The sequence below is a fragment of the Tachypleus tridentatus genome, chromosome 10 (assembly GCF_004210375.1).
Source record: "Tachypleus tridentatus isolate NWPU-2018 chromosome 10, ASM421037v1, whole genome shotgun sequence".
In the NCBI taxonomy this organism is placed as follows: domain Eukaryota; kingdom Metazoa; phylum Arthropoda; class Merostomata; order Xiphosura; family Limulidae; genus Tachypleus; species Tachypleus tridentatus.
The window spans coordinates 83,972,294-83,990,873 of record NC_134834.1 but is presented as its reverse complement, the minus strand read 5'-3'; the positions used below and the strand labels follow the sequence as shown (position 1 = coordinate 83,990,873).

General features: G+C 34.4%; 2 protein-coding genes across 3 annotated transcripts in view; both read right to left on the bottom strand.

Annotated features, from left to right (window-relative positions):
• Window positions 1–2,340, bottom strand: part of LOC143229749 (signal-induced proliferation-associated 1-like protein 2) — a 67,215-nt gene extending 64,875 nt beyond the window's left edge. Inside the window, 1 exon segment of the mRNA XM_076462505.1 lies at window positions 2,063–2,340. The gene's annotated coding sequence lies outside the window, so the exon portion shown is untranslated.
• A 9,954-nt stretch (window positions 2,341–12,294) lies between these two features.
• Window positions 12,295–18,580, bottom strand: part of LOC143229748 (uncharacterized) — a 63,069-nt gene continuing 56,783 nt past the window's right edge. For both annotated transcript variants that reach the window (XM_076462502.1, XM_076462504.1), the window contains one exon: window positions 12,295–14,091. In XM_076462502.1, the coding sequence (XP_076318617.1) occupies window positions 13,727–14,091 (365 nt within the window). In that variant the 3' untranslated portion in view covers window positions 12,295–13,726. The remainder of the gene's footprint in view (window positions 14,092–18,580) is intronic.

Below are 18,580 nucleotides of genomic sequence, written 5' to 3'. Positions count from 1 at the left end.
ATCACCAATTTTAAACATAATCATGTTACGTGACAGAAGTGTGTGTGTGTGTGTGTGTGTGCAGTACACAACGGAAAAAACATATGGCTAACCTTGTTAGAAAGCGAAGATGGACACTAAGTTTAAGATAATTGTTGATAATAACACACATACACTAATTGGAAAAAAATGGAGTGTTGTGTTAGGCGCCAATACATCAGGATGAACAAGTAGATGAACAAAGACCTAACACAATGATGATGACTGAATGCCTGCTGCTTCCAATGTGTCGAAAGGTGGCACTATAGTAGGTAGCTTCATTATATCAATGCAATAATATTGAAAGGATGCTGACGTAATAAAATGCTAATAAATGTCAACTATTTTTTGCTCAACAAAAAAGACTACGAAGTTGGATTTCCGGAACACTCACACTTCAACACCACAGGACATCAATGAAAGAAAGTGGCATATGCTTGATGGGCCAATAACTTTCCATTTCCTGTTAGAAAAACAGCCATTTTCCTGTGAATATATACAGAAGACAAATATGAGAGATAAAAAAAAACAACAGGAAGTAGCTTCCTGACAGGTTCGTCTTATATTGTTGAGTAATACTAAGATACGGAAATAGCATTAACATCATTTGCTCAGTAAGTGCAGAGTGTGATTTGCAGCTGTGTTAGTCGAACTGAGTACACAGTTATATACAGTTAGCTGCGTAAAGACACACTTTTAACTTTTCTTTAAACCTACTTTTGAACTTAAGTCCGATATACTTTCTCTTAACACTTTAAACTACTCATTTCACGCAAAGACGGTTTTTATTTACATTACGCTTAGAGTTTAACTTGTTTCTCAAGAATTTTTAAGGTTATGCTTTATGGCTATTCTTTACAGGTGTTCGAGATTTTTTTTTCTTTTTAGTCTTTTTGCAAGCACTCAATTACGACTAAAGTGAGCAGTAAACTTCGAGTTAAATATTCTAACCATCCCTAAAATACAAAATTCAGGTTTCAGGTATCGATTTCAATGCAAGTACTCTGCAAATAAACGAAGAATCTAATGATGTACTCAACAGGAGAAAAAATCCTCACCTCTACAGGAGGGTGGGTTCAAATTTCTACTTTGCGAGATATTATAGTCTTATCTGCGACATTTTTTGTATGTTCAATTTCAACTTTTCCTTCTCGTGATGACGAGAAACCCACTTGAAGTAAAAAAGTATTCTCAAGAGGGCTGGTATGGGTATTAAAACTTTTATTAAAATGAAGTACAGAACAACGTTTCGATTTTCTAAGAACACATTTCTCCTTCTCGTGTCAAGTCCACTCTACTAATCTTTTAATTTTACGTTGTTCCTTTAGTGGTTGTTTGTACTAAATCCAATGAAGTATTTTCTGGTGGAATGCATTTTTCACGAAATATCACTAAGAGAAGTTTATAATCAATAGTGTGGTTACAGATATGTTTATATTTATTGTATTTTCGCATATCTTCATACATTGAGTAAAATAAATTCCACTCTTCTTTGCCCAAAACATTACCCTAGCAACAAGTAGTCTATTTATAAACATATGCAGCCTCAACATTCGATAACCCATCTTCCACTTTCATCATACACCCAGACCTTGAAATAACAGGCATAGCACTTACGATATAAGAGTACTATAATATTACTAAGCACTGAATGACTCATCTCAGCTTACAGAAGTCTACCCTACAACGGTACTAGAGGAAAGATAACGTAAAAAAAAATCTATTTTAATATATCCTTCAGGCCTTGGTAGAAAAGACTTCAAAACAGTGAGGAAATACACCAATGTATTGCACACGTACCTACGTAGGTAAAAGTCTCACATTTACGGTTTCCAGATTGCGCATTGAGGTGATAAATGTATTTTTAATGTAAATCTATGAAACATTTGTTGTTTTATCGAAATAAAATATTGTAACTAACAATACCAGGAAGAAAACAGATTAATGAATATTACAAGTTAAACGAAGAACAGTCAGTCATTTGGTTGTCAACTTTACGTAACTCACAACAAAGTAAAACATCAGGTCTTACTTCTAGTCTTACCTTTAGATATCTTGTATCGTGTACCGATTCTGGAAGCGATTTAAGTGATCAAAGTTATAGTCAACAAAATGTCTGCTGGGTCTAATCCTAATTAAAGCAGAAAAGTTTCTGCCCTTTTATTAATTCAAATTTATTTATAAATTGCTACCAATGAAACTCGATACGTGCATTTAACTTTTAACCACTAAAAATTACAAAATAAAGGGCATGTCAACATTCTTTCAACCTTATACACGACGGTTCGCCGTTCCTGAACTCCCCTCTTGTTTACTCACGTTGTCCAATCAAAGACGAATCTATAAGCATGCGCATTAGACCATTTTCCAGCAAAAGATGTTAAAATATATATCTCGTGATGAAAAAAATTATCACGTAGAGCCATTAAAACGTTTTTAGCAGCACCGCAACCATCTGGAAAAAAAACTGTAAAAAATAATAACACTAAAAACTCCATCAATAAACCACTACAGAACAGAGAACAAAACAGACATGAACTAGCTATATTCATATTTCTAAGATTGATTGAAATACTGAACATTTTCTCTTAAAGATATTTAGCCATATGTTTCTTTTTATTCCAAAAGAAGAAACTTTATGAAATAAATCAGTCGAAAAATTAAAAATTTCACAAATAATATAATTTCCTTTTCACAAATATCATCGATTTTGCGCAAGTACAGTCGAATCGAGGTTTTAGAGACGAGGATGAAAGTGGAATAAAAATGTTTGCAGCACGTGCGCTGCTTTAGTTTTTCACTGTGTTGTACTCTTGTGTGCTTTCTTATAACAAAGCCACATTGGACTATCTGCTGGGTTCATCGAGAGAAATCGAACCCCTAATTTTAGCGTTGTAAATCCGAAGACATACCTCTGTACTAGCGGGGGTCGTACTCAAAACTGTAAATTTCTTTCGATTTTGTACTGAACTTCGCGCAGAGCAGCTCGTGAGTAATCTGATAAGCAGTCATGGAATTAACAGGAGGCAACAAATCAACAATACCCACCGCCAACTGTTGGACTATTTATTCTTTTAATAACCAACAGTGCGATTGACCGAACTTTAAAATGACCCCATAACGGAAATGGTATGTTCGGTGACAGATATTCGAACCCTAGACTGGCAGATTGCGAGTCAAATGCTGTAACCACCAGGCTGTTAGGTCCTCAAAATATGTAATCGGAGATTTTCAGATTCGGAAACTAAACTAAATTGACTCTTAACAAGTAAAATTGTGTCCTCCAGTAGCTCAGGTCTCTGTCTGCGGAGTTACAACACCAGAAACCAGGTTTCGATATCTGTGGTAGGCATAGCACAGATACCCATATGTATAGCTTTGTGCTTAACTATAAACAAAGACCAAAAATGTATCTTTGTACTTATTAACCAAAACTGTACCTATGCAAAATACAATTTTACTCTTTTGACAAGCTTGTGACGTCACATGATGTAAGAAAAAATCCAACATATATGTGTGTGTATGTATATATATATACATACTCTACTCCAATAACGTATATATATATACATACACACACTGGACGAAAAGAAATGTGAATATTTTTTAAAATATATTATTTTCTGTTCTTGACCACACCAGTTAAAATAAAGTGAATACCTCATTAAATTTTGGTAATTCTTAAAACAGAAGTTTTTCTATTAAAGTGTATCCTGCACGTCCTAAAACATTTGAAGAAATACGTCAAACTCAATACAAGAAAAACTTTGAATAACAAGCGTGCCGGCCCCGGCATGACTAGATCGTTAAAGCTCTCGATTCGTAATCTGAAAGTCACGAGTTCGAATCCATGTCGAACTAAACATGTTCGTCCTTTCAGCTGTGGAGGCGTTATAAGTGATAGTCAATCCCACTATTCGTTGGTAAAAGAGTAGCCCAAAGTTTGGCGGTTGGTGGTGATGATTAGCTGCCTTTCCTCTAGTCTAAATTAGGGACCGCTAGCGCAGATAGCTCTCGTGTAGCTTTGCACGACCAGAATAAGGAGTCTTATACAATAAGTAATAAACTAAGATTTAAAATACTAAAACGGTGTTTCCATATCCCTGGTGGACATTGTACAAATAACACACTGAGCAGCCTTGCACTTATGGATAAACAAACAAAAATTTAAAAGTGTATTAGAACACTAGTGCTATACAAAAAAAAAACAACAACAATGTATTACTTTAAGAAAAAGTAATATTAGGTAAGTAATTTTTATACTGACACTTTTTGAATTTTTTCATCACATGTAAAACTCAAATTTCGTTTGTTTGAAGTTAACCACAAAGTTACACGCCAGAATAATTGTACTTTGCGAGCCATGGGTTTCAAAATACGGTTTCTAAGTTGTAAGTCCGAAACGTACTGCTGGGTTACAGAGGACATTAATATTTCGCTCTGTAAAATATTAATTATGTTTTATTAATGTACAATAGGTGGCAGCACATAATATAAACGATGCTGTACCTATAATAGGCAGTGTTTGGTTTGTTTTGAATTTGGCACAAAGCTATGCGAGGGCTATCTTCCCTAGCCGTCCCTAATTTAGTAGTGTAAGACTAGAAGGAAGGCAGCTAGTCATAACCACCCACCGCCAACTCTTGGGCTACTTTTTACCAACAAATAGTGGGATTAACCGATACATAATAACGCCCCCACGGCTGAAAGGGCGAGCATGTTTGGTGCGACGTGGATTCGAAACCGTGACCCTCAGATTACGAGTCGAACGCCTTAACCCACCTGGCTATGCCAGGCCTCATAGGCAGTGTAAGACTCGTAACACTGTTAAAGGCCTGACAATCAGGTGAACTTAGTAAATGGACAAAGATAAACGTGGATATCATCAGTAAGATACTAAAAATATAAATTATTTGTCAAGAAGAAACAACGTGTATAATTATTTACCTTTACTGGTAATAATCATATTTACGACATTTTACGAAATTATAAATTATAATGCACATAAAATTGTAGTTTGTAAATTTACAGTAGTGTTTAATTTGATGTACAATAAACGAAACAATTACAGAAACATACAACAGTACACATAAAGGAATCACAAACAACGAGTAAGGGAAAATAGATGATGAATCTATTAATAGTAAAAAACGTTTTCCATAAAATACAAAATGAAAGCGAAAACGTTCTACTGTGCACTAGTAATTTCTATGTGACTCCTTGATTTCGAACGGAGCCTAAAACTTTTATTACAAGTGCTATGCACAGCCTATTAATGTACGATTGTGAAATATTGTTCCAAATATCATGCATTAGTTCATACACAATCCAGCCATATTCTATGGTCGCCTTTCGATAGTTTCACTATTTTTATAATCCTATACAGCCTCAAAAATATTCATACTGGAAATTTTGCTTTAACACTCTTTTTCGTTTTACGTGTTTCTTTTTTTTTAATTATCTGACAGGAATAATTATGAGTCCAGTGCACGTAAATGATATAGTTTATTTCTTTCCTAACGTTTCTACAAACCTGAACACTGTGAAACTTATATAGACTAGATTTATAAACGGCGCTAACAGCTTGTACAACTTCATGGCTTAAGTGAGAAAAATCCTTTTTCATTCCCTCTAATGGCCAGAGACAACTCTTTGAACTTCTTAAAACGCTATTTTAAGTTTTGATGTTTAACCGTAGCATACGTATATAATCTACCCTCTAATTTACTGGAGATCCTGATGTCAAATATTTTAAAGTTTTTTAGGTGTTCTGGGTTTCAGTTATTTCGATCCTAACATCACCATTACGACCCAAAGCTCCTTCTGGTAAACAAGTAAATTACAATAATAAAATATAGCTTACAATACTACACTGTTCTTGGACTGTGAAGCCCCTTGAACAGTCCTAATACAAAAACTATAAAACATTTAAATTAACCTCTCCATTCGTCAGCATTTTAGTAGTTTTATCTTCCGAGGCCCACAGTATAAAGATCAAATTAAGTCATGTTCTTTGTTCCCACTCTCTATTCTGTTGGTGAGGGAATTTTTCCTCAGTAGATGAACGAATGAATCTACTGGTAGTTTCGTCATTGATGATACTCTGGAAGTGGTCTCGACATGAACTCCAGGTCTGCCACAAGTTGAGTTTCCATTGATAAGTACTTCTCTGTGGTTACCCAGCTGGCCACTTTATCACCAACATACTTTTAATGAAGATTGTGGTGGACGACTCTGGGCTTGAATCACCTATCCTTCTGGATCCTATAGTTCGCATAATTGATTATTTTCAATATAATGTATGATCTTTCTGAACAAATTGGAACAATTAGTTCCACTACATCCCAGTCACTAGATAACGAATTATTGCTAATTACTTCTGGTATAAATACTTTATTACTTGGTGATGACAGCTGTCCTTGTTTCCACTTTTAAATGAGACTCTGGAACCAGAATCTATTAAAGATGCAGACAAGCCACAAAAGATCTATCTAGAAGTTACGAGGATATCATATTTTGTGGCACTGGAACATTAAATCTCATTAAAAATAGTCTATAACAACTGAAATAATGAATCAGATTAGTTGAATAGAATAGAGCAAATAAATCACAACAAAATAGGTGTTCCAAGTGTAGCTTAAACGATTGCTTTGTTTGTTTGTTAATTTCGCGCAAAGCTGCAATGAACATATTATCACGAACTACAGAAAACAGTTTACATGAAACAGTAATTCATCACAAAGGATGGCAGAAAGAGTTTGTTTTCCTTAGAGAAAAAACCACAGCGGGCTATCTACTGCGCCCACCGAGGGGAATCGAACCCCTGATTTTAGCGTTGTAAATCCGTGGACTTACCGCTGTACTAGCGGGGGGCGCTAGAAAGAGAGAATTGTTATAAACATTGGTAACCAAATTATTATAACGAATACTTTGAGGAATCAACAATTGTTGTTAAGTCAAGGATGCAATGTCTTGCAGGTGCGCATCAAAGCTCAATTATCTTAAAGAAACGAAAAAAAGCTAACTAGACTGATTATTTTTTTAAATAATCGGTATATTTCTTTTAACTTCTCCTTTAATTCCCTGTTACACTGTTCTTGCTCTTCCCGTTCTCTTTACAATTTTCTGTCTATTTTGATATTTTCTTAACAATTACACCTTTTCATGTGAAGCTCGAATCTTATTACTTGACTTTGTTGCCACTGTCTTCCCGATTTCAAGTATATTCAAAGTTTAATTCTATTTTCACCAAATTAATCCAACTTCTGCATTAAGTTTTCTAACTTTGCTCTTTTATTGGAGTAGAGTTATTTAAGTGATTTCATATCTGAAATACAGTTCTTGTGAACTACAGCAAATTAATGTCTTTCTTTTTCAACTTTCCTACAAGGTTGAACACTGTGGGGTGCGGCATGGCCAAGCGCGTTAGGGCGTTCGACTCGTAATCCGAGGGTCGCGGGTTCGAATTCCGGTCGCACCAAACATGCTCGCCCTTTCAGCCGTGGGGGCGTTATAATGTGACGGTCAATCCCACTATTCTTTGGTAAAAGAGTAGTCCAAGAGTTGGCGGTGGGTGGTGATGACTAACTGCCTTTCCGCTAGTAGTCTTACACTGCTAAATTAGGGACGGGTAGCGCAGATAGCCCTCGTGTAGCTTTGCGCGAAATTCAGAAACAAACAAACACTCAACCTGGAACTTATCAAGCTAGCTAGGACACAAAAACACAGTAAGAATGGAAATTCTATTTATATAAGCCATTTGTTACAATAATAAGTTTTATGGTGTAGAAGCCTTTTCTAAGTTGGCGAATCATGATATATGATATATATACCTATTATAATACATTAGGATTAGTCGGGCATAGTGTGGTTGAAATACTAATATGCACCATAAATGGTACGATAAAAAACATTTGAGGAAACAGTATTTTCAACAAATCAATCACAACGAAGAAAGACGATCTATACGGTTTATTAAGTACTTCATAATCATTTTATCTGAAATAATAGGGACACTTGTTTGGTTTGTTTTAAATTTCGCGCAAAGCTCCACGAGGGCTATCCACCATCACATTATAACACCCTCACGGCTGAAAGAGCGAGCATGTTTGGTGCGACGTGGATTCGAACCCGCGGCTCTCAGATTAGGAGTCACACGCCTTAATCCACCTAGCCATGCTGGGCGAGGTTCACAGCATTTAACGATTTAATTAGACTGGTATTGATACATTGATTGTTATCTTCGTTTATTTTTTCTTAAATTCAAGCATAGAAGTATTAAATTCCTTTTGTTTCTTATCGATTTCAGTTAGTAAGCTTCTTACGAGAGCCTAATATTTATATTTATCATTACATGCATAATTAAAAAAAAAAAAAAACTTTTACGTCAACAAACATTTTTTGTTTGTTTTCTCTCCCTTTGCGGCTTCAACAAGGTTTGTTATACAAGAACCTTGTTTGTGTACTACAAACCCTGACGAAACCTCAAGGGTGAAAGGTTGGCTATAAAGAAAATATTTTCTACCATTATCAGGAAAGTAAAGTGAAATAATTTTTCTCTGACTTTATTTCCAAAGTGTTTAAATTCTTCCAATATGCACCACACGTTTTGAAAAACAAAACAAAAGACATTGTACACATAATATTAACTAAGATATTAGAATCATGCTTTTTGAATTATCAGTAGTTGGCCTTGAGCTCAAGTTGCTTATTATTGCATAAATAATCGTTATACTTGATCGTAGTATATCCTAAGACCGCCATCTATAATTAGAAGTTGTTTTTAAATATATCCTAAGACCGCCATCTATAATTAGAAGTTGTTTTTTTAAACCTTATTTAATAATGAGTTCTTACTAAACCTTAATTTTGACATTCGATGAATTATGACGTGACAAAAGTGTTTCATAAAATCAATATTATAAATGTTATAATATAACGGTGAATCCCAATATTCGTTAATAAAAAAGTAGTCTAAGTGTTGGCGATGGGTAGTGATGACTAGTTGCCTTCCCTCTAGTTTTACTCTTTTAAATTAGGGACGGCTAGCGCAGATAGCTCTCATGTAGTTCTGCGCGAAATTCAAAAACAAACAAACAAACCAAATCGTTTTATTCGAACTTTATGTCAGTCAAATAACCAATCAATTCTTCTCAATCCATGAATACGCATTAAAAAGTTATTTGTGTTCACAGCCTTCGCAACACCTTTTATTCATCAGTTTATGATAAAATAAACTTGGATTGAAAGAGCTAAGCGCTGTCGCACTTGTGACGTCGTCAATTTTACCGTGAGATATTAGATTATTCTTGTTTCCTTCAACAGGACATCTTGACAGATTATTAAGCAATATAGTTCGTACATATAAAATTCATTATAATAAAACCAGTAAAAGAATGTTTTACAGTGCAAAAAAGTGATCAGAATAGAAACGTTCGTACAGCTCTTAATACATATTAAAATAGACGTTCTAAGACTAGGTGTTATGAAATATTATAGCTAACTATTGTTGAATAGAAAAGTTAGACGAATGTTTCTGCAACGATAGTTTTAGAGGATGTTTATGCCAATGTTTCTTTTTGTAGCATATTTCTGTGATGTCTAATTTGTTTTACGTTACACCTATTTATTCATCGCTGGTATCAAAACCCGGTTTGCAGCGTTTAAGCCTTCAGACTTGCTTTTTTTTTAAATCCTAGAATGTGCAAGGTACACATAAAGGGATTAAAGTTACAATTTTATACTTTACTAAATAGAAAGCCCGCCATGTCCAGGTGGTTAGAGAACTCGATTTCTAATCTGAGGGTCGCGGGTTCGAATCCCCTTCACACCAAAGACGTGTGTCTCTTCAGTAGTGGGGGCGTTATAATGTGCCGATCGTTGGTAAAATAATAGCCCAAGAGTTAGTGGTGGGTGGTGATGACTAGTTGCCTTCCGCCTGGTCTTACGCTGCTCAACTCAAGACGGCTAACGCAGATAGGCGTCGTGTAGATTTGAGCGAAATTCAAAAATAAACAAGCATACTAAATACAAATTTGAAACTTATCGGGTTAACGTATGTTCATATATTTTAATTAAATATTTTAAACGAGCTTGATGTTGCACTCAGTTTAAACTGAAGTGTTTCATTAGGAAATGAGTTATTATGTTATTTAAGCTACAAACAAATGAAGGTTATAACATTACGAGTAAAATTCAAATACGTTACACCATCGCTCGGTAGGACTTACAAGGCTAAAATCCCAGGTTCGATTCCTCTCGGTTGACACAAAGCAGAAAACCTATTATGTAATTTTGCTTTAAGAAAATAACAGCGTTCATTATCTCGGCGATAAATAACGATGAAAGATGTTGAGACCTAAATCCTATCACTAGAGGCCAGCACAATCGTAAAGTGGGTGCTATCTGTGAAATTTTTTGTTGTAAACAAACAGTCTAATGAGAAAAAGTCGCTATTTTCTCTAGAATTGAGTAAAGAATATTTTTTAATGCTTCCTACAAGTAAAACGAGTTAAATCATTTCTACATAATGAAACATTAAGCATTTTATCATTCCGTTTTGACTGTTACCAATATTAGTATGAATAATTAGATATGTTATGTCACTTCTCTTCAAGTAATAAGTTACACCACTGGTTCCTCCTGAACCAAGTAAGGATCTTTTCAAATGTAATCTGTCTCTTCGAGCTGTTACTGGTAACTAAGTTACACACGTAGTTCGCGAGTTTGTTGTAAAACAAATATTAAAATTTATATAAAAAATTATTATGTGTAAAATTAGTATCAACGTGGAAATACATGTTTTTCAACACATGCCCAATTTTACAATAATAGTATCAGTTATTAAACACCAGATTTGCAATTTATTTCATCATTCAATAATCTAGGTTTGTCTACACGTCCTAATTATTGAACTATCGCTTTAGTGCATGTATACCAGTAATCTACGCTTTCCCACGTGTTCTAGCTATTCTTTATTGTTAAAAACTATCAGTAACCAAAGTTTTTTCACGTATTCTACCTATTTACTATTGTTTGAGTACATTAATAATAGTATTTTTACCCATCAGATCTATCCATTATCAGTTTGATAATGATACAGTTTTTTTTTAAAGAAAATGTTTATCAGAACATGAGTGTTTTTTTGTTTTTATGCTTTGGATATCTTTTGTACAATAAATAATTTTCTTGAATATCCTGATATATTTTACAGAAGAGTATTTTTCCATAAATGTCCTTTGGACATTTTTATAGCAAAGAATTTTCCTTTACATTTTCTTAGTTTATTTTCTTTTTGAAAGAAAAAGGACTTTTTTCCTTGAATTTCCACACTTATTTTCTTAAGCTTCTCTGTGATATCCTCTTCTTTATAACAGACATTTTCGTCTTAAAACATTACGATCTTTCCAACGAGAGGCTCTGCTCAAGTAGTGGGGTCAGTCAGTTAAGTATTGGGTTGAGGAATAATTCGTGAGCGTTTTTTCAAGTTAAAAAATATATTCATAAATGAAATGCTTTCGCAAAATATTTCATGTCATTTGGTAGATAATTTTTTCCTCTAATAGATGGTGTGTTTGATTTTCATATGTCTTTAATTTTTGCTTTCATTTTCAGCTCATTAAATGGAATGTCAAGTGGACAAAATCGAGCATTTTCGACACCATCTGCTTTTCTCATTTAATTTCTTGCAATTTCGTTTAAAACAATGCATACTATATACCTAGGTATGACATGAAATAAAGCATCATAATAAATGTTTTGGGTGTAATGTGTTCATGCATTGAAGTATTGTATAGTCTTGCATGTAATGCTTGAATGAAATTATTTAAAAACGCTCACGAATTATTCCTCAACCTAATATTTTCCCACCGCGATTAGAAAAAAAGTTTACAAACAGTTTAAGTGTATGGTAATTTAGTTGATGTGTGTCTCTACACGTATTTTTAACCATATAGAACTTGTAATACAAACTGTGCAATTTTGTGGCAAAACACCAAAAATTTTACATAAAAGAGAAATAATTTTCTTGATATATATATACATATATATTTTCACAATAGAGTTTTGCTTTTTTTTTGCCAAACCTTGCTGCAATATCCTCTTTACGACAATAAAAATCCTATGTGACAAATGTTTGCAAGAACTTCGTTAAACCGCTGTTTTACATATGATGGAAATGTTGTACATTAACAAGTAAAAACGTTAATATGTTAATTTAGGTGTCTAAATACAATGAAGTTCTGTAATGAAGTTGCAGTTTATACCCACGTTGAGCGATATCCAGTAGCTTTATTAAAACTGTTTAACTGCAGGTGGCACTAACAGAAATACACAATTGTTGCTAAACACGTTACACTGCTTTGACATCAAAGTGAACTTCACAACTTATATATATATATGTATAACATTAAATCTACTCGTAACAATGTTGTTCATTCTTCGTGTATATAAAACATTTCCATAAGTTCTATGAAAATTTAAAGTTGATTCACATACTAACATTGTATATATATCTGTAAATATGTCAACTTTCGTAGACTAAATACGTGCGTGCATTTGGACACTTTATAAAAGTGGCCGTACAGAGTCAATACTCCTGTTTTCAAAATGTATATTCTAAATTCCTTCTGGAAAGTCAGATATCAATGTATTAAAGCTGCAGTGTCATAATGATACAGCGCTTGTAATGTGTATTAAAACTACAGTAGCAAAATGTCCCAGTGCTTGTAAAAGAAAATACTAACAAAAATATAAATAATTACGATGTTTGAGATATTCACTGTCAAACACCAAACTTACGACGACCTATGACTAAAAATGTCACACAAACATTGCATACACATTGACAACAAAAACCCTAATTAACTGTATAAAAATAACCATTCTACAAACTAGTGAAGGTCATAGTCTACAACAAGCTAGAACAACGAATGTTACTAGCCAAAGGGACAACACTTCAATGTTCTTTCGACTGAAGGGTATGGCACAAAGCAGTGATTGGTTACGTATGCTTAAGAAGAATCCCCACATCAAGTAATGAACATTATTCCGTTTCTTTCTTAACAACATAAATCAGGACGAAAACCACTAAGAGTTTCTGACTTTCATTATGTAATAGAAAGTTGGATAGACGTGAGACCCGGTGTATTTATCGCAAAGTAGGGGGTGGGTTGGGTTGGATTTTAACTTTTATTATAGAGGGTCTTCGGAAAGTCACTGTGCAGTTTTGTAATCATATTTTATTCAGTCTATTTAAAACCAGCAACTGATAGCGGTGTTTAGAAACAAAATAAGAAGGATCCAGGCCTGTATTGATGCCAACGGGGGTCACTTTCAACATTGTTTACAATTGGCATTCATATTTACCTCCTGTATTCTATATTGAAACATGTTTGTTAATAAATATGTAAGTGCACAGTGACCTTCCGAACACCCTGTATAATTGACTGTGTTTCTGGAAGAGAGAAGTAGTTGTTTTTTTTCTACAGTACGAAGCAGGTTTTGTATCTAATATATTCTTTGTCAAGACATTCATGTCTGTGCTGCGCAAAAACGCCTTATAAATCCACATACTTGCCCATTTTTTTTCGAATTTAATTTTGCATCAAAGGGGTGAAGGATTTTCTTTCGTAATTATACTTGTAACGTACCGCAGTAAATTCTTTCAAAAATGATCTCATGCCACAAAACAACACTACACCGTTGGTATTCAAAATGCGCCAAAATCTGCGCACATGTCGAAATCTGCGGAGTCGAGACCACCGGGTTCATAAGCATCGTCGTGTATTCCAACAGATTCGTGATTAACATCACTTTCGTTATTGATAAAGTGATAGTCGCCATTATTATACCAGTGAGCACCAACATCGCAGTAACTACTGGCTTCTTCCTCATTCCACCCTCGTCCTAAGCCCCAACCCATTGTGCTACCAAGAAATAGACTCATGGCAAAATCTCCATTGTTTTGGTGATCCGAAATGGGAATGTTGGAGACTGGTTCTGATTGGTGAACGCATCCATAACTGAGTTGTTGAGACAATCCACTAGCTGGTAAAAATATGTTTCTCCTGCAACCTGGAATATACAAAAAAAAATATCATTTTTACTTAACCCTGCTTGTTACATGTATAAATCTGTCATCTGCTCTGATGCAGAAAATTCTATACAGCAGACACTATCAGCCATTCTGAAGGGAAAATCTAATAACATCAACTGTTTTTAAAATTCTTGTATTTTCTGAAAGAAAACAACAGAAATTTCGACTGTAGGTAAACAATAACAACTAATAAAGTTAAACGGTATAAAGTGAATTCAACCAAAACTTCCGTTCTGATTTTCTCAGCACGTGTCTAAGCAGAACGAAATTCAAAAAATAAAAAGAAGGAAGTTTTAGATGACAACAGTGGAATCATGGAGGCAGTTTTATTATGAGAAGATTATAAAATCAAAATATCTTGATGTTGTTAAATCAATGTAATAATTTTGACATATAAAGGAAACCAATATTTTATTTTTCAACAGGTCCCATCCTTCCGTTATTCATAGTGTTTACGGTATATATATCTCTATAGGATTAGTTGTACTTTAAATCTTCCTTGTAAAGTTTTCACAGAGGTCTCACCACGTGAATATTTGTTCTTCCACATGATTCTCCCAGAGGATCAGCAGCAATTTTATGAGGTTGCAACGGCAATTCTTTGTGGTGGCTAGATAGCAGATAGCCATTGTGTAGCTTTGCATGAAACAAAAAATCTCTTACCTTAACTAGGAAAAATAAAGTTGGTCTGACTGATCTTGCATATATATGTATATAACGTGCTAAGCTAAGCAAGAGCTATCTGTGCTAGCCGTCTCTAATTGTGAACTCACATAAGAAGGACAGCTAGTCAACAACAGCCATAGCAAACATTTTAGATACCTGAATTGAACATTGGAATTTGACTGTCATTTCTTTAACACATTTCCAGCAACAAAGGGCGTAACGCCGTTTTTTTTGTTTTTTTGGTAACGGAACACGAACCATGTAACATCGGATTCAAGGACTTGCACCCTAATTTGTAGTTACACTCAGCTTTTACATAAAAGTACAGGAAAGAAGTAAAACTATTCTTATAGGAAAGATAAAACAACTCATTGAGAATGAATAAAATCATAAAAACTACCAATAATATTAGTAGAAGTGAGTGAAAGAACCCATCTGAATGGTGCAATTTATTTTACTACTTTTCCAAGCTTACAAGTTGCCTTTATTATATGAAATTCCCTGCCGTTTCATCGGTTTTATTTTGTCCTACAACATTTTTAAGGTTTTCCTACAATTGTTTTAATTGTTGTTTTTCGTTTTGCACAAAGATATATAATGGGCTATTTGCTCTCTACCAACCGCAAGAGGTCGAGCCCAGAATTTTAACGTTGGAACGTCGTAAACTTACCATTATCCCCCCCGGCACAGCGGAATGTCTGTGGATTTTATTCTTAGAAACCGGGTTTCGATACCGAGCAGACACAGATAGCCCTTTTTGCATAATAACAAAACAAATAAACCAATTATACCACCGGCTAGAACTAAAGATAAAATACTAATGGTAAGTAACCAGTTAATAATTGAGAATACATATCTACTCACAACTTTTCATGTGTAAAATGTAACTTGAATATTAAGAAATTCAAAATCCTATATATACATTTGTAAGTATTAATGTAAACAGTGAAGAAACTGGATGTACCTAGACGCACACATATATATCTATATATCAGCTTACAAACTAACTTCTGTTAATGTTTAAGCCTAATCATTGAAGTAAATTTATTGAAACTTCTGAAAGCAAAAGTTGAACTTCAAATATTAAATATATCCAATAGCAAATAACATAAAAATGTACGAATATTTTGGAGTCCTATCCAATCTTGAACGTCGTTATTTTCTTGCGAAGTCTTTAACTAAGTTTCACTGTCAATAAAAATAAAAGACACAGTATCCATAATGCACGTGCTGCCAAGTAAATTGGGTCACCAGCAGAGATTGGTCAAATTGAGAGTAATGACCAGAAAGCTCGCGCATCTGAGAAGCTGCGGAACGAGCTCAAAGTTACCATCACTGTGGAGATAGGAAAGTTAATATCATTTATCACTCGAGACGTGCTGATATAATTTGTGCTGGCAATCATACCAGTGAAGTTGAAAAAAAAAAGCTTTGTAAGTGGGTAAAACCGTCAGTTACTTTTATAAACTTTAGAAGCCCTTCTTGTTCTTTCTAAATTTGATATATTTTTTACACAGAATGTTTGTTTAGTTATAAAGCACAAAGCTGCATATCTGTGCTCTGTCTACCACGGGTAACGAAACCTGGTTTACATCAAAAATGGTTTCTACAATCAAATAAATATTAACGACCATATTAGTTTTCTTTCGCACTGTACAAACTTAATACATCAAAATACTTACACTTTTAAGTGTTGAAGCTCTGGATTTAGTTTGAATATAGTATTTTAGTAAGATGTGTATGAAAAACTGAGCAGTTTGCATGAGGTACACATTCAAGTTTCAGACGTTCTTTTTAATATTTAAACAATCAGTTCAAACTAAATAGGAATTTGGACAATCATTCATCACACCTATGTTAAACTTTCCATTTATTTTGTAAAACAATTAAAACTTTTAGACCCACGTGAAACTAACCAAGTTAATAGTCTAAAATAATTTATTGCGTATCAGTGTTCTAAGATATCAAAGAAAACAATAGAAACGAGTTTGTAGTGTAAAATAAAATTGCTGAAAGCAGAGACTACACAAATTGGATACCAGAAGAAAATGTCAGAGGCTTGTTTGTTTGTCTTGAATTTCGCGGAAAGCTACACCAGGGCAATCTGCTCTAGCCGTCCCTAATCACCACCCGCCAACGCTTGGGCTGTTCTTTTACAAAGGAATAGCGGGATTGACTATCAAATTATAACGCTCCCACGGCTGAAAGGGCGAACATTTTTGGTGTGACGGAAATTCGAACCCGCGACCCTCAGATTACGAGTCGAGTACCTTAACCACTGGGCTATGCTGGGCCCATGACAGAGGAAGTAGCAAATATACGGAATATACAATACTGTTAAAATACGCAGTATTTATAGGTTCGTTGGGTCGATGGACTCTGCAGGGAAGAAGGGGTCATTACGATGAGAAAGTTTGGAAATCTCTCCCTTAAAGTAGTGATTCACGAGTTTTAACTTCATAGAACGTAGATTGAGTTCTGGAATCAAGTTTGAAATAACGTATATTTTTAACAACGTGGATGCTTCTTCATAATGATCCGTACATTCACTGAATATTTCTTCAGAACGATCAATACATCCACTGGATGGTTCTGCAAACAAGCAGAAAAGGACTCCTGATTTAAAGTACTCATTTTAAAATGTGTGTTATGTGTTTTCCTATAGCAAAGCCACATCGGGCTGTCTGCCGAGTCCACAGCTCGCTCTTAAAATGAATTGCTATAGAAAATATCATTAATGAAATCCATATCGTCAGTTTTCTAAGTAAACGAATTTGCTCATCTGAAAATATAAGTAATATTCAGAGTGTAGTTATTTTCACATATGCAGAGGAGTTGCAGTTTAAAAAACACAAGTTTGCTTGTTTTGAATTTTGCGCAAAGCCACACGAGGGCTCTCTGCGCTTGCTGTCCCTAATTTAGCAGTGTAAAACTAGAGGGAAGGCAGCTTGTCATCACCACCCACCGCCAACTCTTTGGCTACTCTTTTACCAACAAATAGCGGGATTGATCGTAACGTTATAACGCCCCAACGGCTGAAAGGGCGAGCATGTTTGGTACGATAGAGATTCAAACCTGCGACCCTCGAAATACGAGTCGAACGCCTTAACCTACCTGGCCATGCCGGGCGAAGGACATAAGTAACTGAATATTTTTAACATATCTATTGCTGTTATCATTATATAGAGGTTCGTATCCCCGTCGCATTTTCTGTACTTTTACAACGTAAGCAATTAATAAATAACACATACTATCCAGGAACAAAATTTGCGTTACATAGTGTTATCTGTCTTTATTTGTTTTTATTGTTTGTTTTTCTATTATGCATTTTTTATATAATTCAATCCTATAGCGTTTACAATCTTTCCAAATTTAAAGAAGAAATTAAATAAACAGTGTTGAACTCGAAAATACTCTGAATTGTAGCCTAATTTTGTTTTACTTACTGTAAAAGCTGTAAATTATAATAACATATACCTTATCAGTAAGTAAGATTAGTTTTTAGAATAACTACGACGTTCTGATCACTAATGCTATTATTATGAAATACATAGGTTTGTACAATTGAAATACATTGTTAGACTGTGGAATGTTGATTTAAATACAAAAAACGTTCTTTACTGTGAACAGTTGTGTACATAATAATGATCCAGCCAGTGATCGAAACGTTGTACCTGTTCTAAGAACTAAACTTACTTATTGTAAAAGCTCTAAATTGTAATAAAAGTTAATCCAGTTAAAACTTCAAGTAGAAACTGTTTTACTGAATCTGTGATGAAAACGTTTTCTATCAAAACCATG